Source organism: Tachypleus tridentatus, chromosome 10 (assembly GCF_004210375.1).
Source record: "Tachypleus tridentatus isolate NWPU-2018 chromosome 10, ASM421037v1, whole genome shotgun sequence".
In the NCBI taxonomy this organism is placed as follows: domain Eukaryota; kingdom Metazoa; phylum Arthropoda; class Merostomata; order Xiphosura; family Limulidae; genus Tachypleus; species Tachypleus tridentatus.
Window position 1 is genome coordinate 120242906 of NC_134834.1, and position 24003 is coordinate 120266908.

General features: G+C 30.1%; 1 protein-coding gene across 1 annotated transcript in view; it reads left to right on the forward strand.

The window, feature by feature from the left end:
• The window catches only part of LOC143227909 (E3 ubiquitin-protein ligase SH3RF1-like), a 67529-nt gene that overhangs the window by 18098 nt on the left and 25428 nt on the right, over nt 1–24003 (forward strand). Inside the window, exons 3-4 of the mRNA XM_076459267.1 lie at nt 4474–4690; nt 9788–9883. Of these exons, the coding sequence (XP_076315382.1) occupies nt 4474–4690; nt 9788–9883 (313 nt within the window). The remainder of the gene's footprint in view (nt 1–4473; nt 4691–9787; nt 9884–24003) is intronic.

A 24003-nucleotide genomic window follows, 5' to 3' on the forward strand; every position in this document is an offset into this window, starting at 1 on the left:
GTGTTATTTGGTGCTTGTGTTTACACCTTATCATTTAATCATTGACCTGTTTTATATATAGTGTTATTTGGTGCTTGTGTTTACACCTTATCATTTAATCATTGACCTGTTTTATATATAGTGTTATTTGATCTTGTGTTTACACCTTATCATTTAATCATTAACCTGTTTTATATATAGTGTTATTTGGTGCTTGTGTTTACACCTTATCATTTAATCATTGACCTGTTTTATATATAGTGTTATTTGATCTTGTGTTTTACACCTTATCATTTAATCATTAACCTGTTTTATATATAGTGTTATTTGGTGCTTGTGTTTACACCTTATCATTTAATCATTGACTTGTTTTATATATAGTGTTATTTGGTGCTTGTGTTTACACCTTATCATTTAATCATTGACCTGTTTTATATATAGTGTTATTTGATCTTGTCTTTACACCTTATCATTTAATCATTAACCTGTTTTATATATAGTGTTATTTGATCTTGTGTTTACACCTTATCATTTAATCATTAACCTGTTTTATATATAGTGTTATTTGATCTTGTCTTTACACCTTATCATTTAATCATTGATTTGTTTTATATATAGTGTTATTTGATCTTGTGTTTACACCTTATCATTTAATCATTGACCTGTTTTATATATAGTGTTATTTGATCTTGTGTTTACACCTTATCATTTAATCATTGACCTGTTTTATATATAGTGTTATTTGATCTTGTGTTTACACCTTATCATTTAATCATTGACCTGTTTTATATATAGTGTTATTTGGTGCTTGTGTTTACACCTTATCATTTAATCATTGACCTGTTTTATATATAGTGTTATTTGGTGCTTGTGTTTACACCTTATCATTTAATCATTGACTTGTTTTATATATAGTGTTATTTGGTGCTTGTGTTTACACCTTATCATTTAATCATTGACCTGTTTTATATATAGTGTTATTTGGTGCTTGTGTTTACACCTTATCATTTAATCATTGACTTGTTTTATATATAGTGTTATTTGGTGCTTGTGTTTACACCTTATCATTTAATCATTGACCTGTTTTATATATAGTGTTATTTGATCTTGTGTTTACACCTTATCATTTAATCATTGACTTGTTTTATATATAGTGTTATTTGATCTTGTGTTTACACCTTATCATTTAATCATTGACCTGTTTTATATATAGTGTTATTTGGTGCTTGTGTTTACACCTTATCATTTAATCATTAACCTGTTTTATATATAGTGTTATTTGGTGCTTGTGTTTACACCTTATCATTTAATCATTGACTTGTTTTATATATAGTGTTATTTGGTGCTTGTGTTTACACCTTATCATTTAATCATTGACCTGTTTTATATATAGTGTTATTTGGTGCTTGTGTTTACACCTTATCATTTAATCATTGACTTGTTTTATATATAGTGTTATTTGGTGCTTGTGTTTACACCTTATCATTTAATCATTGACCTGTTTTATATATAGTGTTATTTGATCTTGTGTTTACACCTTATCATTTAATCATTGACCTGTTTTATATATAGTGTTATTTGGTGCTTGTGTTTACACCTTATCATTTAATCATTGACCTGTTTTATATATAGTGTTATTTGATCTTGTGTTTACACCTTATCATTTAATCATTGACCTGTTTTATATATAGTGTTATTTGGTGCTTGTGTTTACACCTTATCATTTAATCATTGACCTGTTTTATATATAGTGTTATTTGGTGCTTGTGTTTACACCTTATCATTTAATCATTGACTTGTTTTATATATAGTGTTATTTGGTGCTTGTGTTTACACCTTATCATTTAATCATTGACCTGTTTTATATATAGTGTTATTTGATCTTGTGTTTACACCTTATCATTTAATCATTGACTTGTTTTATATATAGTGTTATTTGGTGCTTGTGTTTACACCTTATCATTTAATCATTGACCTGTTTTATATATAGTGTTATTTGATCTTGTGTTTACACCTTATCATTTAATCATTGACTTGTTTTATATATAGTGTTATTTGGTGCTTGTGTTTACACCTTATCATTTAATCATTGACCTGTTTTATATATAGTGTTATTTGATGCTTGTGTTTACACCTTATCATTTAATCATTGACCTGTTTTATATATAGTGTTATTTGGTGCTTGTGTTTACACCTTATCATTTAATCATTGACCTGTTTCCTATATAGTGTTATTTGGTGCTTGTGTTTACACCTTATCATTTAATCATTGACTTGTTTTATATATAGTGTTATTTGGTGCTTGTGTTTACACCTTATCATTTAATCATTGACTTGTTTTATATATAGTGTTATTTGGTGCTTGTGTTTACACCTTATTATTTAATCTGACTTGTTTTATATATAGTGTTATTTGGTGCTTGTGTTTACACCTTATCATTTAATCATTGACTTGTTTTATATATAGTGTTATTTGATCTTGTCTTTACACCTTATCATTTAATCATTAACCTGTTTTATATATAGTGTTATTTGATCTTGTGTTTACACCTTATCATTTAATCATTAACCTGTTTTATATATAGTGTTATTTGATCTTGTGTTTACACCTTATGATTTAATCATTAACCTGTTTTATATATAGTGTTATTTGATCTTGTGTTTACACCTTATCATTTAATCATTAACCTGTTTTATATATAGTGTTATTTGATCTTGTGTTTACACCTTATCATTTAATCATTGACCTGTTTTATATATAGTGTTATTTGGTGCTTGTGTTTACACCTTATCATTTAATCATTAACCTGTTTTATATATAGTGTTATTTGGTGCTTGTGTTTACACCTTATCATTTAATCATTGACTTGTTTTATATATAGTGTTATTTGGTGCTTGTGTTTACACCTTATCATTTAATCATTGACCTGTTTTATATATAGTGTTATTTGGTGCTTGTGTTTACACCTTATCATTTAATCATTGACATGTTTTATATATAGTGTTATTTGGTGCTTGTGTTTACACCTTATCATTTAATCATTGACCTGTTTTATATATAGTGTTATTTGATCTTGTGTTTACACCTTATCATTTAATCATTAACCTGTTTTATATATAGTGTTATTTGGTGCTTGTGTTTACACCTTATCATTTAATCATTGACCTGTTTTATATATAGTGTTATTTGATCTTGTGTTTACACCTTATCATTTAATCATTGACCTGTTTTATATATAGTGTTATTTGGTGCTTGTGTTTACACCTTATCATTTAATCATTGACCTGTTTTATATATAGTGTTATTTGGTGCTTGTGTTTACACCTTATCATTTAATCATTGACTTGTTTTATATATAGTGTTATTTGGTGCTTGTGTTTACACCTTATCATTTAATCATTGACCTGTTTTATATATAGTGTTATTTGATCTTGTGTTTACACCTTATCATTTAATCATTGACTTGTTTTATATATAGTGTTATTTGGTGCTTGTGTTTACACCTTATCATTTAATCATTGACCTGTTTTATATATAGTGTTATTTGATCTTGTGTTTACACCTTATCATTTAATCATTGACTTGTTTTATATATAGTGTTATTTGGTGCTTGTGTTTACACCTTATCATTTAATCATTGACCTGTTTTATATATAGTGTTATTTGATGCTTGTGTTTACACCTTATCATTTAATCATTGACCTGTTTTATATATAGTGTTATTTGGTGCTTGTGTTTACACCTTATCATTTAATCATTGACCTGTTTTATATATAGTGTTATTTGGTGCTTGTGTTTACACCTTATCATTTAATCATTGACTTGTTTTATATATAGTGTTATTTGGTGCTTGTGTTTACACCTTATCATTTAATCATTGACTTGTTTTATATATAGTGTTATTTGGTGCTTGTGTTTACACCTTATTATTTAATCTGACTTGTTTTATATATAGTGTTATTTGGTGCTTGTGTTTACACCTTATCATTTAATCATTGACTTGTTTTATATATAGTGTTATTTGGTGCTTGTGTTTACACCTTATCATTTAATCATTGACCTGTTTTATATATAGTGTTATTTCATGTTTCTATTTACACCTTAGCATTAATCATTGACTTGTTTTATATTATTTGACGCTTGTGTTTGCATCTTAACTCTTAGTGTGTTTTGTGTGAATTTAATCATTGACTTGTTTCATGTATAGTGTTATTTGATGTTTGTGTTTACACCTGAACTTTTAATGTGTTTTGTGTGAATCTAATCATTGACTTGTTTTTTATATAATATTATTTGATGTTTGTGTTTACATCTTGACTCTTAATGTGTTTTGTGTGAATCTAATCATTTACTTGTTTTTATATAATATTATTTGATGCTTGTGTTTACATCTTGACTCTTAATGTGTTTTGTGTGAATCTAATCATTGACTTGTTTTTTATATATAGTGTTATTTGATCCTTTTTTCCCAATTTAATTGTGTTTTATTTCAGGGATTTATCTTTCAAAAAAGGAGACATCATTGTGTTAAGGAAGAGAATAGACCAAAACTGGTACAGTGGTGAAGTTGGTGGCAAGCATGGCTTTTTCCCAGCTAGCTATGTTCAAGTGCTAATCCCCATTCCTGTAGCATTTCCACAGTGTAAGGCATTGTATGATTTTAGGCTGAGTACTGAGTGCGATGAAAAGGACTGTCTAATATTTTCCAAGGTACGATAAACGAGTCACATTTCCATTAGATTATTTACTTTTAACAGCATGAAAATATACAAGAAATTATTGTAAAAAAATCACTGATTATTGTACCAGCAGTTCTTAGTATAAAAATAGGGATACACAAAGAGAGGCTGATAAAGATAAGATAAATGATAATTATAAACATGTTTGTTAATCAACAAAATATGTAAACTGTTGTTACAATTTTGATTCAGCCAGCATTAGCTCAGTGAGGAAACAGTGGTAAGATATGTGCAAGTTAAATAATAGGATTTCTTCAATTAAATATAATATTGGTTGGAACTGTTAATCTAGCTAATTTATCCTGAGCTTGTGGTGAAATTTCTTTTCAAGACATTTTGTTTCTTATAAACGTATCTGGTTTAAGAAAACTGCTGGAAAGCTAAGCTTCTAAGTTAAATTATTATAATGTTCTTGCTTTAAAACAATTCTGAAAGTTAAAGTTGGTGAATTAAGTTTAATAATGATAGTAAATGTATAGTTGTAAATCTTTTTATAACCTGACTGGTAAATAAGGCTTAAGATATGGGGAAGTTAATCTCCGAATAACAGTTTGATGTAGATTGCAGGTTTTTTTAATCTTGCACGTTTACACCATTCCAGAGCTTGTTTTTTGATAATGTTTTTACGTTTATTTTTAGTACCTTTACTGCTAAGTAATTTTAATAGTACCTTGATTCTGTGGAATGTTGAATTCCGATATGGTTTATTACCTCCTCCCACATAAATAGCTATTCTTGTTCAGTGTTGCACTGTATATACAAAAGTTTTTGTTCATGCTGCAAGCTTCAATCTTCCACATACTCTATGTTCAGTGTGATTTGACTGCATTTCGCTTGTAAATCATCATGTTACAATTTTCCACCAATAGCAGTGCAACACATCATCTGCATGTGACTCCCTCTGTTAGATTCTACTAAACTATCATTTCTTGTTTGGCAGTGTTCATGTCAAGACATTTTTTATTGTGCTCTCCAGTCAGGTTTTGTATTTTTTAAACTTTGTGCTTTTTTCCTTTTATTTTGAAGTGGAATAGATTTTAAATTTTAAAATAGTTTGCAAGCTTAAATATGTTTTTTGTAATTTCATTTCTTTATTCTAACAGTGTTGTTTAGATCATTCATTGTTACAATGAATTCTACAGTTCATGTTGCCAGTTCAGAGGTAATACTGTCCACCAACACATTTACACAGATCGCAGGTGGGGGGTAACTTGACTACTGAGTTATTGGCTCTCGTTTGCCATGAGATTGATTGTTATACAAGTAAATGTGTTTCTCCTGATGTTGCCCATATTCATCCAGAACGTGCTGAACCTATTCAAGACAATGAGGAATTTTACAGCCTTTTTCTTTCACCTGATCTTACCATGTCTTCCAACATCCCTACTGCAGAATCAGCTAGCCCTAATATGTCTTTTTTTAGATGTAATTTTTCAGGTGTTTTCTGTTTATCTACTCCCCTGATTTCTTATAACTCCCTCTTTCCTTAGTTACATGATACCCCTCTATATTTGTGTTCCTCCTTTCCTGGATTTTAGGATTCATGCAAAGTTTTTTAGTTCTTAGTTGGTTGAGGATGCTAGTATGCCTTGCCCTCCATGGGCCTCAGATCAGTTTGCTTTAGCATACAATCAGTCTATATTTCGATTTCTTAATTTTCAACAGTTGGAATCACTTTACTTGTGAGGTGGGTGTACCCTGTTCATCTTGTTTGTTTATCCCATGCCTTGTATTACCCTGTCAACTCTCCCACAGTATTTGTCTACTATCTGCCTTCTTTCTGAGACACTCCACAGCGATCCACAGGGGTTTTTGAGAGGTAGTTTCTCCCTGATTACCTCTATTTGTCTTGTCTTCTTCAGCTGTTTCCTTACACATGTGGTGTCTCTGTTTGGGATCTTCTGAGGAGAAAACTATTTCGAAATCTTTGGAATCTCATGTGGAATTAGCAAGACAGTAATGGATTTCTTCATGATTGGTTGATCATTTGTCTCATTCCAAGTTTAGACTGTTACTGTTTTATGTCCCTCTCCTTTGCAGTTCCTACCTGCAGGTTCCTCCTCTCATTGTACTATTTGTCTCTGATGGACACTCTGTGGTGAGTAGTGTCTGTCTATTTATACTACATATGATCAAGTGTGCACCGTCAGGCCATGTGGGTTATATATTTATAATTTCCATGGTCACAAAATGCTCACTGTTGAGGTGGGATGTTCCTGTCAGATTTTAGTGTATTTAGCTTACAGGGTCATCTTATGGTGATCGTCTCAAAGCGGGTTCCCAGGTCAGTCAAGCAACCTATCATATTGTTATCATCGTCCCATTCACAGATTTGTGGGTGCAAGGTATCCCTCAGCTTGACTTGAGAGGAAGATTGTATTATCTACCTGCACCAGAGGGGAAGGTTTTGGACTGTAGTTGACTTTCTGGTGGTATGGTCCTCTTTTCTCCCCCACATGGATGTTGGTTCTTGGCATCTGTGTTTGAATACACTTGACATTCTGTTTTCTGCTCACGTCTGCATCATTTTTTTCCACACAGAGCAAAGAGTATACCTGGTACAGAAGTGGTGTGGTCTCCCTTTTTAGGGTGTTTTTTAGGAGCTTTTGTTTACTCTCACCAGTCTCTCCACCTATAGAAAGTAGGATTATAAGTATTTATGTGAGAAGAGGTAACATACCATATTGAAAGCTATAATTTTCCTATATTAATAATGTATTTCCAATAGGTTATCTTTCATTTCACACTTTTTTTCACCACTGAAAACCAGTGCTTCCATTTTTTGCCTAAACTCAAAAGTGACATTTTAGTAGAATGGAATAGAGGGAGTCACATATATTAGAAAGGTGTGTTTGCAGTCCTCTTGGTGAAAGGTTGTTGCGTAATAAGGTGTGTGTGAGATGTTGATTGTAGGGTACATGAAAACTTAATTTTGATGGCATGTAAAAAAAATTTGCATGTAGAGGGCAGTACTGAATGAAAATAACTGATTATGTGAGAAGAAGTAAAGTACATTTTCAATGGAGTTAAATAACTGTCATTGGTCATTCTATTCACTGGTTGTTATTGTTTAAAAAGAAAATGGTTTACATATTTTAACATGCCAGATTTATATGGCTGTTGTGTACATTTTCCAATTGCTATGTAGGACTTGTAGTTGTCAAAAAAGTGAGTTGGCTTAGGTCTCTTCAGAAGGGCTTGAACAATAAATCAACAGTAACAGTAAAAAGTAATTATTGTGTAGATTCACAAATAATAATATGTACCAGTGTGATACACACACATTTTAACAATTACTGAACAATCATGAACAACAGATTCATACTTAGAGTAACACTGAACTTTGTAACAGACAGTCAGTTTATTTGCAAGAAATGTCAATAATAGAATTTTATGGTGTGAAAAACTTAATGTTATATTTGTTCAACAAAGAAATTTTACATATTATGTTAATTATCGTCTGTTTCAAGTACTCCACACCTCTATAAGTACAGTTTGTAGTAGGTACCATATGTCTCTGTAAGTACAGTCTGTTGTAAGTTCCACATGCCTTTATAAGTACAGTCTGTTTTAAGTACCACATGCCTTTATAAGTACAGTCTGTTGTAAGTTCCACATGCCTTTATAAGTACAGTCTGTTGTAAGTTCCACATGCCTTTATAAGTACAGTCTGTTGTAAGTTCCACATGCCTTTATAAGTACAGTCTGTTTTAAGTACCACATGCCTTTATAAGTACAGTCTGTTGTAAGTTCCACATGCCTTTATAAGTACAGTCTGTTGTAAGTTCCAGATGCCTTTATAAGTACAGTCTGTTGTAAGTACCACATGCCTCTGTAAGTACAGTGTGTTGTAAGTTCCACATGCCTCTATAAGTACAGTCTATTGTAACAGTCCTCAACTGTTATATCATTGACTGTAATGATCTACAGTTTAGTTTTGTTTTGAGACTTCATCTACTTGACACAGTGTAATACAGGAAACCAGATTTACTAAAGTTAACAAGTTTCAGATATAGTTATGATCCTCAACTGTTATATCATTGACTGTAATGATCTACAGTTTAGTTTTGTTTTGAGACTTCATCTACTTGACACAGTGTAATACAGGAAACCAGATTTACTAAAGTTAACAAGTTTCAGATATAGTTATGATCCTCAACTGTTATATCATTGACTGTAATAATCTACAGTTTAGTTTTGTTTTGAGACTTCATCTACTTGACACAGTGTAATACAGGAAACCAGATTTACTAAAGTTAACAAGTTTCAGGTATAGTTATATCATTGACTGTAATAATCTACAGTTTAGTTTTGTTTTGAGACTTCATCTACTTGACACAGTGTAATACAGGAAACCAGATTTACTAAAGTTAACAAGTTTCAGATATAGTTATGATCCTCAACTGTTTAGGTTTAGTTTTGTTTTGGTTTGAAAGTAAGTCTTGTGCTATATATTTTACATCTGTGGTTTTAAGCAGTGAGGTTGTGTGGTTTTCTAGCCAGTGATGGCCATATAGGGCATGAGCTATAGTGGGTCCTACCAAGTTCTAATTCAAACAGGTACTGGTATTCTGCTGTATATAGTCCTACTACAGTTTTGTTTGTTTGACACAAGGGCCTGCAACTAATTATAGCTGTCTGTTTCTAACTGTATTTAGATATGAAACTCATTTCACAATATGTACACATGATCAGCTTGGTGTTCTGATATCCAAGTTTTTGGTATGCTTTCTATTTTGTGAGGTTCTGAGTAAAAATAGCAAACTTTAAATAGGATTGGATTGGTTGATGTGATGTTACTAGTTATCACATTTTCATGAACATTTCTATGTAAGTTTACTAAAGTTCAAGAGTTTTGAAATGTTCCCAGGTTATGAATGTGTGACACCTAATTATTAGTGGGCTTTTCTCTTAGAGAAGTAACTGCTGTCATAAAATGTGTGAATGAATTTTGTTTTCTTTGAAAGAAAAATAATTACTGTAGTAAGACATATTAATGAAATTTTGTTTTCCCAGGAGAAATAATTACTGTCGTAATACATGTGTACGATTTTATTTTTTTTTCCAGGGAGAAATAATTACTGTTATAAGACGCGTGGATGAAAATTGGGCTGAAGGGAAATTAGGAGACAGAATAGGAATCTTTCCCATTTCATTTGTCGAGGTGTGGTTAACTGCTAAGCTATATTTAAGCTCGAATATTTTAAAATTTCAAGAACATACTGGGCACATCCACATAATATTACAAGTGAATTTTCAGTTTCAAATGAATGTGTTTTCTCGAGTTTCAAGAAAAGCTTGTTGAAAATTGTGTATTTATGTAGGAAACAAGGTTTTTGTATTTAAGAAAATTTTTTTTATCTTTTATGAAAGACATTTTGAGTTAATGAAATTAAAAGGTGTAAGATAAATGACAAGCCTATGTTAAATAAAATCATATGTAATTAGTTTTCTGTAATGTAATGTTCTATTTAGCACTGGTAATGTTTATATATAAATACAAGTAAAACACTATTATTTTTACTTGACTGAAACAAACGAAGTTGTGTATTTCTTTGTGAAAGATGAGTGATGTCTATTTCACAGTTGTTATTTCTTTAGCTGTATGCATACTTCAGTAAATATTTCACAGTTGTTATTTCTTTAGCTGTATGCATACTTCAGTAAATATTTCACAGTTGTTATTTCTTTAGCTGTATGCATACTTCAGTAAATATTTCACAGTTGTTATTTCTTTAGCTGTATGCATACTTCAGTAAATATTTCACAGTTGTTATTTCTTTAGCTGTATGCATACTTCAGTAAATATTTCACAGTTGTTATTTCTTTAGCTGTATGCATACTTCAGTAAATATTTCACAGTTGTTATTTCTTTAGCTGTATGCATACTTCAGTAAATATTTCACAGTTGTTATTTCTTTAGCTGTATGCATACTTCAGTAAATATTTCACAGTTGTTATTTCTTTAGCTGTATGCATACTTCAGTAAATATTTCACAGTTGTTATTTCTTTAGCTGTATGCATACTTCAGTAAATATTTCACAGTTGTTATTTCTTTAGCTGTATGCATACTTCAGTAAATATTCACAGTTGTTATTTCTTTAGCTGTATGCATACTTCAGTAAATATTCACAGTTGTTATTTCTTTAGCTGTATGCATACTTCAGTAAAATTGTTAGCTGAGTTGTTATTTCTTTATCTGTATGCATACTTCAGTAAAATTGTTAGCTGAGTTGTTATTTCTTTAGCTGTATGCATACTTCAGTAAATATTTCACAGTTGTTATTTCTTTAGCTGTATGCATACTTCAGTAAATATTTCACAGTTGTTATTTCTTTAGCTGTATGCATACTTCAGTAAATATTTCACAGTTGTTATTTCTTTAGCTGTATGCATACTTCAGTAAATATTTCACAGTTGTTATTTCTTTAGCTGTATGCATACTTCAGTAAATATTTCACAGTTGTTATTTCTTTAGCTGTATGCATACTTCAGTAAATATTTCACAGTTGTTATTTCTTTAGCTGTATGCATACTTCAGTAAATATTTCACAGTTGTTATTTCTTTAGCTGTATGCATACTTCAGTAAAATTGTTAGCTGAGTTGTTATTTCTTTAGCTGTATGCATACTTCAGTAAAATTGTTAGCTGAGGAGTCCAATTCATTTTTTTTTAATTTGTAAGACAAAATACAAAATCCTCTAACACAAGTGCTTTCTAAAGGTTGGCTTTCCTTGTTTATGGGTTAGCTGGAAATACTAGTTTTCTCTTTGTTTTGTTTTGTTATAGATTTTGTGTATTTTTGTACTGAATGTAAGATTCTTTTTTCCTTCTACACTTCACAGTGAATACAATTTGTTTTAGCTTCTTTGTACTACCCGTTTCTCCGATAATAAGACCTACCATAAAATAAGACCTAGTGTGATTTTTGGGAATAGTTTTAATATAAGCCCTACCCTTAAAATAAGCCCTAGTTAAGAGTGGCAGGAAGAGGAAAGAAATAAAAAAAATTAATTTATTAATTAGTTTAATAGTTAGTTAATTAGTTTGTTTAAGTATTAATCAGTTAGTTTAATAGTTTAATAATAGTTTATTTTAAATGGTTAGTTTAATAGTTTTACTTTGTAACTTCATTTTTTTAATATATCAAAATAAGACATCCCCCGAAAATAAGCCCTAGTGTCATATTTTGGAGTGAAAATTAATATAAGCCCTGTCTTATTTTCGGAGAAACACGGTATTATAAATAGAAAAGAGTTAAGAGAAAGATTTCTTATCACAGTAATTAGTGTATATAACACTAGAGGTCAGTCCATCGGGCTAAGTTATGTGATGTTGCACTTCTAATTTTTCACTAAAGATACGAAAACAATAAGATTTCTTATTTGGTTAAGGACCAACATTAAAAGACTTTATGTGTTTCGGTAATTTCATGTAACCATTTTTGGGGGTAAAAACATACGACAGACGGGTTGTTTCACAAGGAGATCATGTTGCCTTCCATTTTCTCAAAAACTAAACAATGATTTAAAATTTGTTATAATTTTACTAATTTAAAACAAATAGAATTTATGAAAAACATGGCTAATGACAGATAATATAATATTAATGTAACTGAATGTTTAATACAAACAAAATACAGTTCTGTTTTTATCAAAGTCTTTGATAACAAAATTTATATTACAGTAATGTTTTATATATGTATATATAAAGTACAAATTGCCTGTGTTTTCAGAAAACATAATTTTATTCCTGTTTTTAAACTATTTAACAAAATTAAAACATTAATTCCCAGCACTGAATGTAAAAGACATTTTAGATAAATTAGGTGTGAAAGCAACAATAAATACATATTGGTCAAACTAAACACAATTTGAAATACTGTCTTAATGAACATAAATGTTATGTATATAACAATAATATGTTTGTGTCTCCTCTTCCTGATAACATTGTTGAAACATGTTATTCATTGTAATGACACAAAACAATAATTTCAAGTGTATGTTTTTATTTGTGATGATGGTAACATAAAGCTACCGAAACATGTCTTTCAATCTTGGCCATTACCCAAATTACATTTGTTATTGTGGATTATAAATATTGTATTTCTTTTGAGATTTCAAAGAGTTACTAACCTATATACAAAGCATACATTTTATTCACCATTGGTTTATCTTGCTACTTTTATCAAACAATGTACTAATTTAAACAATGTTTACAATAATAAAATAAAAGGACAGTAATCTTACCATATCAACAGTGTTTTAATTTATATTTATAAGGACTATAGAAAATGAAGATAATTGTTAATTACTGTACATGTAGTAAGACTGGTTTGTCAGCTACTGATGGCAAATTTTAAACAAGGGAATAATTGGGAAATAAAATTTTTTTTTGCTGAATTACATCACCGTCAAATCAATCGAACAAATTAGCATTGGCCAGGCAAGAATCACTACACCAGACCACCCATTTATAAAGTTTCAAAGAATCACTGTATTATACATGCATATTTTTTTCAAGTATAAATTTACTTTTCACAATTAATTTTGAAGAAAGAAAATTAAGACTGTTTATTGTTGTATAATAAACACTACGTGAACTTGAATAATGATTTGAGTAAATGTATATATTGACCATACTATAATAATATACCATACTATATACTAATATAGGTAGTACATATAGGAACGTTACTAATTTTGATGAGAGTATAGGTGGTAGTACATATAGGAACATTACAGTATGGATAGGAACATTACTAATTTTCATTAGAATGTAGGTGGTAGTACAGTTAGGAACATTACTAATTTTGATGAGAATATAGGTGGTGGTACAGTTAGGAACATTACTAATTTTGATGATAGTATAGGTGGTGGTAGAGATAGGGACATTATTAATTTTGATGAGAATATAGGTGGTAGTACATATAGGAACATTACTAATTTTGATGATAGTATAGGTGGTGGTAGAGATAGGAACATTATTAATTTTAATGAGAATATAGGTGGTGGTACAGTTAGGAACATTACTAATTTTGATGATAGTATAGGTGGTGGTAGAGATAGGAACATTACTAATTTTGATAAGAATATAGGTGGTAGTACATATAGGAACATTACTAATTTTGATGATAGTATAGGTGGTGGTAGAGATAGGAACATTAATAATTTTAATGAGAATATAGGTGGTAAGTACAGTTAGGAACATTACTAATTTTGATGATAGTATAGGTGGTGGTAGAGATAGGAACATTATTAATTTTGATGAGATTATAGGTGGTAGTACATATAGGAACATTACTAATTTTGATGATAGTATAGGTGGTGGTAGAGATAGGAACATTATTAATTTTGATAAGAATATTGGTGGTAGTACATATAGGAACATTACTAATTTTGATGATAGTATAGGTGGTGGTAGAGATAGGAACATTACTAATTTTGATAAGAATATAGGTGGTGGTACATATAGGAACATTACTAATTTTGATGATAGTATAGGTGGTGGTAGAGATAGGAACATTATTAATTTTAATGATAGTATAGGTGGTGGTAGAGATAGGAACATTATTAATTTTGATGAGAATATAGGTGGTAGTACATATAGGAACATTACTAATTTTGATGATAGTATAGGTGGTGGTAGAGATAGGAACATTATTAATTTTGATGAGAATATAGGTGGTGATTACAGTTAGGAACATTACTAATTTTGATGATAGTATAGGTGGTGGTAGAGATAGGAACATTATTAATTTTAATGAGAATATAGGTGGTGGTAGAGATAGGAACATTACTAATTTTGATGATAGTATAGGTGGTGGTAGAGATAGGAACATTACTAATTTTGATAAGAATATCGGTGGTAGTACATATAGGAACATTACTAATTTTGATGATAGTATAGGTGGTGGTAGAGATAGGAACATTACTAATTTTGATAAGAATATAGGTGGTAGTACATATAGGAACATTACTAATTTTGATGATAGTATAGGTGGTGGTAGAGATAGGAACATTACTAATTTTGATGATAGTATAGGTGGTGGTAGAGATAGGAACATTATTAATTTTAATGATAGTATAGGTGGTGGTAGAGATAGGAACATTATTAATTTTGATGAGAATATAGGTGGTAGCACGATGGTATAGGAACATTACTAATTTTGATGATAGTATAGGTGGTGGTAGAGATAGGAACATTATTAATTTTAATGAGAATATAGGTGGTGGTACAGTTAGGAACATTACTAATTTTGATGATAGTATAGGTGGTGGTAGAGATAGGAACATTACTAATTTTGATAAGAATATAGGTGGTAGTACATATAGGAACATTACTAATTTTGATGATAGTATAGGTGGTGGTAGAGATAGGAACATTACTAATTTTGATGAGAATATAGGTGGTAGTACATATAGGAACATTACTAATTTTGATGATAGTATAGGTGGTGGTAGAGATAGGAACATTATTAATTTTGATAAGAATATCGGTGGTAGTACATATAGGAACATTACTAATTTTGATGATAGTATAGGCGGTGGTAGAGATAGGAACATTACTAATTTTGATAAGAATATAGGTGGTAGTACATATAGGAACATTACTAATTTTGATGATAGTATAGGTGGTGGCAGAGATAGGAACATTATTAATTTTAATGATAGTATAGGTGGTGGTAGAGATAGGAACATTATTAATTTTGATGAGAATATAGGTGGTAGTACATATAGGAACATTACTAATTTTGATGATAGTATAGGTGGTGGTAGAGATAGGAACATTACTAATTTTGATGATAGTATAGGTGGTGGTAGAGATAGGAACATTATTAATTTTAATGATAGTATAGGTGGTGGTAGAGATAGGAACATTATTAATTTTGATGAGAATATAGGTGGTAGCACATATAGGAACATTACTAATTTTGATGATAGTATAGGTGGTGGTAGAGATAGGAACATTATTAATTTTAATGAGAATATAGGTGGTGGTACAGTTAGGAACATTACTAATTTTGATGATAGTATAGGTGGTGGTAGAGATAGGAACATTATTAATTTTGATAAGAATATCGGTGGTAGTACATATAGGAACATTACTAATTTTGATGATAGTATAGGTGGTGGTAGAGATAGGAACATTATTAATTTTAATGAGAATATAGGTGGTGGTACAGTTAGGAACATTACTAATTTTGATGATAGTATAGGTGGTGGTAGAGATAGGAACATTACTAATTTTGATAAGAATGTAGGTGGTAGTACATATAGGAACATTACTAATTTTGATGATAGTATAGGTGGTGGTAGAGATAGGAACATTACTAATTTTAATGAGAATATAGGTGGTAGTACATATAGGAACATTACTAATTTTGATGATAGTATAGGTGGTGGTAGAGATAGGAACATTACTAATTTTGATAAGAATATCGGTGGTAGTACATATAGGAACATTACTAATTTTGATGATAGTATAGGTGGTGGTAGAGATAGGAACATTACTAATTTTGATAAGAATATCGGTGGTAGTACATATAGGAACATTACTAATTTTGATGATAGTATAGGTGGTGGTAGAGATAGGAACATTATTAATTTTAATGAGAATATAGGTGGTGGTACAGTTAAGAACATTACTAATTTTGATGATAGTATAGGTGGTGGTAGAGATAGGAACATTATTAATTTTGATGAGAATATAGGTGGTAGTACATATAGGAACATTACTAATTTTGATGATAGTATAGGTGGTGGTAGAGATAGGAACATTATTAATTTTAATGAGAATATAGGTGGTGGTACAGTTAGGAACATTACTAATTTTGATGATAGTATAGGTGGTGGTAGAGATAGGAACATTATTAATTTTGATGAGAATATCAGTGGTAGTACATATAGGAACATTACTAATTTTGATGATAGTATAGGTGGTGGTAGAGATAGGAACATTACTAATTTTGATAAGAATATCGGTGGTAGTACATATAGGAACATTACTAATTTTGATGATAGTATAGGTGGTAGTACATATAGAACATTACTAATTTTGATGATAGTATAGGTGGTAGTACATATAGGAACATTACTAATTTTGATGATAGTATAGGTGGTGGTAGAGATAGGAACATTACTAATTTTAATGAGAATATAGGTGGTAGTACATATAGGAACATTACTAATTTTGATGATAGTATAGGTGGTGGTAGAGATAGGAACATTACTAATTTTGATAAGAATATCGGTGGTAGTACATATAGGAACATTACTAATTTTGATGATAGTATAGGTGGTGGTAGAGATAGGAACATTACTAATTTTGATAAGAATATCGGTGGTAGTACATATAGGAACATTACTAATTTTGATGATAGTATAGGTGGTGGTAGAGATAGAAACATTACTAATTTTGATAAGAATATAGGTGGTAGTACATATAGGAACATTACTAATTTTGATGATAGTATAGGTGGTGGTAGAGATAGGAACATTATTAATTTTAATGAGAATATAGGTGGTGGTACAGTTAGGAACATTACTAATTTTGATGATAGTATAGGTGGTGGTAGAGATAGGAACATTATTAATTTTAATGAGAATATAGGTGGTGGTACAGTTAGGAACATTACTAATTTTGATGATAGTATAGGTGGTGGTAGAGATAGGAACATTATTAATTTTGATGAGAATATAGGTGGTAGTACATATAGGAACATTACTAATTTTGATGATAGTATAGGTGGTGGTAGAGATAGGAACATTATTAATTTTGATGAGAATATCGGTGGTAGTACATATGGGAACATTACTAATTTTGATGATAGTATAGGTGGTGGTAGAGATAGGAACATTATTAATTTTGATGAGAATATAGGTGGTAGTACATATAGGAACATTACTAATTTTGATGATAGTATAGGTGGTGGTAGAGATAGGAACATTATTAATTTTAATGAGAATATAGGTGGTGGTACAGATAGGAACATTACTAATTTTGATAAGAATATAGGTGGTAGTACATATAGGAACATTACTAATTTTGATGATAGTATAGGTGGTGGTAGAGATAGGAACATTATTAATTTTAATGAGAATATAGGTGGTGGTACAGTTAGGAACATTACTAATTTTGATGATAGTATAGGTGGTGGTAGAGATAGGAACATTATTAATTTTGATGAGAATATAGGTGGTAGTACATATAGGAACATTATTAATTTTGATGAGAATATAGGTGGTAGTACATATAGGAACATTACTAATTTTGATGATAGTATAGGTGGTGGTAGAGATAGGAACATTATTAATTTTGATGAGAATATCGGTGGTAGTACATATAGGAACATTACTAATTTTGATGATAGTATAGGTGGTGGTAGAGATAGGAACATTATTAATTTTAATGAGAATATAGGTGGTGGCACAGTTAGGAACATTAGTAATTTTGATGATAGTATAGGTGGTGGTAGAGATAGGAACATTATTAATTTTGATGAGAATATAGGTGGTAGTACATATAGGAACATTACTAATTTTGATGATAGTATAGGTGGTGGTAGAGATAGGAACATTATTAATTTTAATGAGAATATAGGTGGTGGTACAGATAGGAACATTACTAATTTTGATGATAGTATAGGTGGTGGTAGAGATAGGAACATTATTAATTTTGATGAGAATATAGGTGGTAGTACATATAGGAACATTACTAATTTTGATGAGAATGTAGGTGGTAGTACATATAGGAACATTACTAATTTTGATGATAGTATAGGTGGTGGTAGAGATAGGAACATTATTAATTTTGATAAGAATATAGGTGGTAGTACATATAGGAACATTACTAATTTTGATGATAGTATAGGTGGTGGTAGAGATAGGAACATTATTAATTTTAATGAGAATATAGGTGGTGGTACAGCTTAGGAACATTACTAATTTTGATGATAGTATAGGTGGTGGTAGAGATAGAAACATTACTAATTTTGATAAGAATATAGGTGGTAGTACATATAGGAACATTACTAATTTTGATGATAGTATAGGTGGTGGTAGAGATAGGAACATTACTAATTTTGATGAGAATATAGGTGGTAGTACATATAGGAACATTACTAATTTTGATGAGAATATAGGTGGTAGTACATATAGGAACATTACTAATTTTGATGAGAATATAGGTGGTAGTACATATAGGAACATTTCTAATTTTCATTAGAATATAGGTGGTAGTACATATAGGAACATTACTAATTTTGATGATAGTATAGGTGGTGGTAGAGATAGGAACATTACTAATTTTGATAAGAATATCGGTGGTAGTACATATAGGAACATTACTAATTTTGATGATAGTATAGGTGGTGGTAGAGATAGGAACATTACTAATTTTGATAAGAATATAGGTGGTGGTACATATAGGAACATTACTAATTTTGATGATAGTATAGGTGGTGGTAGAGATAGGAACATTATTAATTTTAATGAGAATATAGGTGGTGGTACAGTTAGGAACATTACTAATTTTGATGATAGTATAGGTGGTGGTAGAGATAGGAACATTACTAATTTTGATGAGAATATAGGTGGTAGTACATATAGGAACATTACTAATTTTGATGAGAATATAGGTAGTAGTACATATAGGAACATTACTAATTTTGATGAGAATATAGGTGGTAGTATATATAGGAACATTACTAATTTTGATGATAATATAGGTGGTGGTAGAGATAGGAACATTACTAATTTTGATGATAGTATAGGTGGTAGTACATATAGGAACATTACTAATTTTGATGAGAATATAGGTGCTGGTAGAGATAGGAACATTACTAATTTTAATGAGAATATAGGTGGTAGTACATATAGGAACATTACTAATTTTGATGATAGTATAGGTGGTAGTACATATAGGAACATTACTAATTTTGATGATAGTATAGGTGGTAGTACATATAGGAACATTACTAATTTTGATGAGAATATAGGTGCTGGTAGAGATAGGAACATTACTAATTTTGATGATAGTATAGGTGGTGGTAGAGATAGGAACATTACTAATTTTGATAAGAATGTAGGTGGTAGTACATATAGGAACATTACTAATTTTGATGATAGTATAGGTGGTGGTAGAGATAGGAACATTACTAATTTTAATGAGAATATAGGTGGTAGTACATATAGGAACATTACTAATTTTGATGATAGTATAGGTGGTGGTAGAGATAGGAACATTACTAATTTTGATAAGAATATCGGTGGTAGTACATATAGGAACATTACTAATTTTGATGATAGTATAGGTGGTGGTAGAGATAGGAACATTACTAATTTTGATAAGAATATCGGTGGTAGTACATATAGGAACATTACTAATTTTGATGATAGTATAGGTGGTGGTAGAGATAGGAACATTATTAATTTTAATGAGAATATAGGTGGTGGTACAGTTAAGAACATTACTAATTTTGATGATAGTATAGGTGGTGGTAGAGATAGGAACATTATTAATTTTGATGAGAATATAGGTGGTAGTACATATAGGAACATTACTAATTTTGATGATAGTATAGGTGGTGGTAGAGATAGGAACATTATTAATTTTAATGAGAATATAGGTGGTGGTACAGTTAGGAACATTACTAATTTTGATGATAGTATAGGTGGTGGTAGAGATAGGAACATTATTAATTTTGATGAGAATATCAGTGGTAGTACATATAGGAACATTACTAATTTTGATGATAGTATAGGTGGTGGTAGAGATAGGAACATTACTAATTTTGATAAGAATATCGGTGGTAGTACATATAGGAACATTACTAATTTTGATGATAGTATAGGTGGTAGTACATATAGGAACATTACTAATTTTGATGATAGTATAGGTGGTAGTACATATAGGAACATTACTAATTTTGATGATAGTATAGGTGGTGGTAGAGATAGGAACATTACTAATTTTAATGAGAATATAGGTGGTAGTACATATAGGAACATTACTAATTTTGATGATAGTATAGGTGGTGGTAGAGATAGGAACATTACTAATTTTGATAAGAATATCGGTGGTAGTACATATAGGAACATTACTAATTTTGATGATAGTATAGGTGGTGGTAGAGATAGGAACATTACTAATTTTGATAAGAATATCGGTGGTAGTACATATAGGAACATTACTAATTTTGATGATAGTATAGGTGGTGGTAGAGATAGAAACATTACTAATTTTGATAAGAATATAGGTGGTAGTACATATAGGAACATTACTAATTTTGATGATAGTATAGGTGGTGGTAGAGATAGGAACATTATTAATTTTAATGAGAATATAGGTGGTGGTACAGTTAGAACATTACTAATTTTGATGATAGTATAGGTGGCAGAGAGATAGGAACATTATTAATTTTAATGAGAATATAGGTGGTGGTACAGTTAGGAACATTACTAATTTTGATGATAGTATAGGTGGTGGTAGAGATAGGAACATTATTAATTTTGATGAGAATATAGGTGGTAGTACATATAGAACATTACTAATTTTGATGATAGTATAGGTGGTGGTAGAGATAGGAACATTATTAATTTTGATGAGAATATCGGTGGTAAGTACATATGGAACATTACTAATTTTGATGATAGTATAGGTGGTGGTAGAGATAGGAACATTATTAATTTTGATGAGAATATAGGTGGTAGTACATATAGGAACATTACTAATTTTGATGATAGTATAGGTGGTGGTAGAGATAGGAACATTATTAATTTTAATGAGAATATAGGTGGTGGTACAGATAGGAACATTACTAATTTTGATAAGAATATAGGTGGTAGTACATATAGGAACATTACTAATTTTGATGATAGTATAGGTGGTGGTAGAGATAGGAACATTATTAATTTTAATGAGAATATAGGTGGTGGTACAGTTAGGAACATTACTAATTTTGATGATAGTATAGGTGGTGGTAGAGATAGGAACATTATTAATTTTGATGAGAATATAGGTGGTAGTACATATAGGAACATTATTAATTTTGATGAGAATATAGGTGGTAGTACATATAGGAACATTACTAATTTTGATGATAGTATAGGTGGTGGTAGAGATAGGAACATTATTAATTTTGATGAGAATATCGGTGGTAGTACATATGGGAACATTACTAATTTTGATGATAGTATAGGTGGTGGTAGAGATAGGAACATTATTAATTTTAATGAGAATATAGGTGGTGGTACAGTTAGGAACATTAGTAATTTTGATGATAGTATAGGTGGTGGTAGAGATAGGAACATTATTAATTTTGATGAGAATATAGGTGGTAGTACATATAGGAACATTACTAATTTTGATGATAGTATAGGTGGTGGTAGAGATAGGAACATTATTAATTTTAATGAGAATATAGGTGGTGTGGTACAGATAGGAACATTACTAATTTTGATGATAGTATAGGTGGTGGTAGAGATAGGAACATTATTAATTTTGATGAGAATATAGGTGGTAGTACATATAGGAACATTACTAATTTTGATGAGAATGTAGGTGGTAGTACATATAGGAACATTACTAATTTTGATGATAGTATAGGTGGTGGTAGAGATAGGAACATTATTAATTTTGATAAGAATATAGGTGGTAGTACATATAGGAACATTACTAATTTTGATGATAGTATAGGTGGTGGTAGAGATAGGAACATTATTAATTTTAATGAGAATATAGGTGGTGGCACAGTTAGGAACATTACTAATTTTGATGATAGTATAGGTGGTGGCAGAGATAGGAACATTACTAATTTTGATAAGAATATAGGTGGTAGTACATATAGGAACATTACTAATTTTGATGATAGTATAGGTGGTGGTAGAGATAGGAACATTACTAATTTTGATGAGAATATAGGTGGTAGTACATATAGGAACATTACTAATTTTGATGAGAATATAGGTGGTAGCACATATAGGAACATTACTAATTTTGATGAGAATATAGGTGGTAGTACATATAGGAACATTTCTAATTTTCATTAGAATATAGGTGGTAGTACATATAGGAACATTACTAATTTTGATGATAGTATAGGTGGTGGTAGAGATAGAGAACATTACTAATTTTGATAAGAATATCGGTGGTAGGTACATATAGAACATTACTAATTTTGATGATAGTATAGGTGGTGGCAGAGATAGGAACATTACTAATTTTGATAAGAATATAGGTGGTGGTACATATAGGAACATTACTAATTTTGATGATAGTATAGGTGGTGGCAGAGATAGAAACATTATTAATTTTAATGAGAATATAGGTGGTGGTACAGTTAGGAACATTACTAATTTTGATGATAGTATAGGTGGTGGTAGAGATAGGAACATTACTAATTTTGATGAGAATATAGGTGGTAGTACATATAGGAACATTACTAATTTTGATGAGAATATAGGTAGTAGTACATATAGGAACATTACTAATTTTGATGAGAATATAGGTGGTAGTATATATAGGAACATTACTAATTTTGATGATAATATAGGTGGTGGTAGAGATAGGAACATTACTAATTTTGATGATAGTATAGGTGGTAGTACATATAGGAACATTACTAATTTTGATGAGAATATAGGTGCTGGTAGAGATAGGAACATTACTAATTTTAATGAGAATATAGGTGGTAGTACATATAGGAACATTACTAATTTTGATGATAGTATAGGTGGTAGTACATATAGGAACATTACTAATTTTGATGATAGTATAGGTGGTAGTACATATAGGAACATTACTAATTTTGATGAGAATATAGGTGCTGGTAGAGATAGGAACATTACTAATTTTGATGATAGTATAGGTGGTAGTACATATAGGAACATTACTAATTTTGATGAGAATATAGGTGCTGGTACATATAGGAACATTACTAATTTTGATGAGAATATAGGTGGTGGTACATATAGGAACATTTCTAATTTTCATTAGAATATCGGTGGTAGTACATATAGGAACATTACTAATTTTGATGATAGTATAGGTGGTGGTAGAGATAGGAACATTACTAATTTTGATAAGAATATCGGTGGTAGTACATATAGGAACATTACTAATTTTGATGAGAATATAGGTGGTAGTACATATAGGAACATTACTAATTTTAATGAGAATATAGGTGGTAGTACATATAGGAACATTACTAATTTTGATGAGAATTGTTAATTTTACACATTTTAAAATTCTTATTTACAAATGTCATTGATCTGAACAACAAA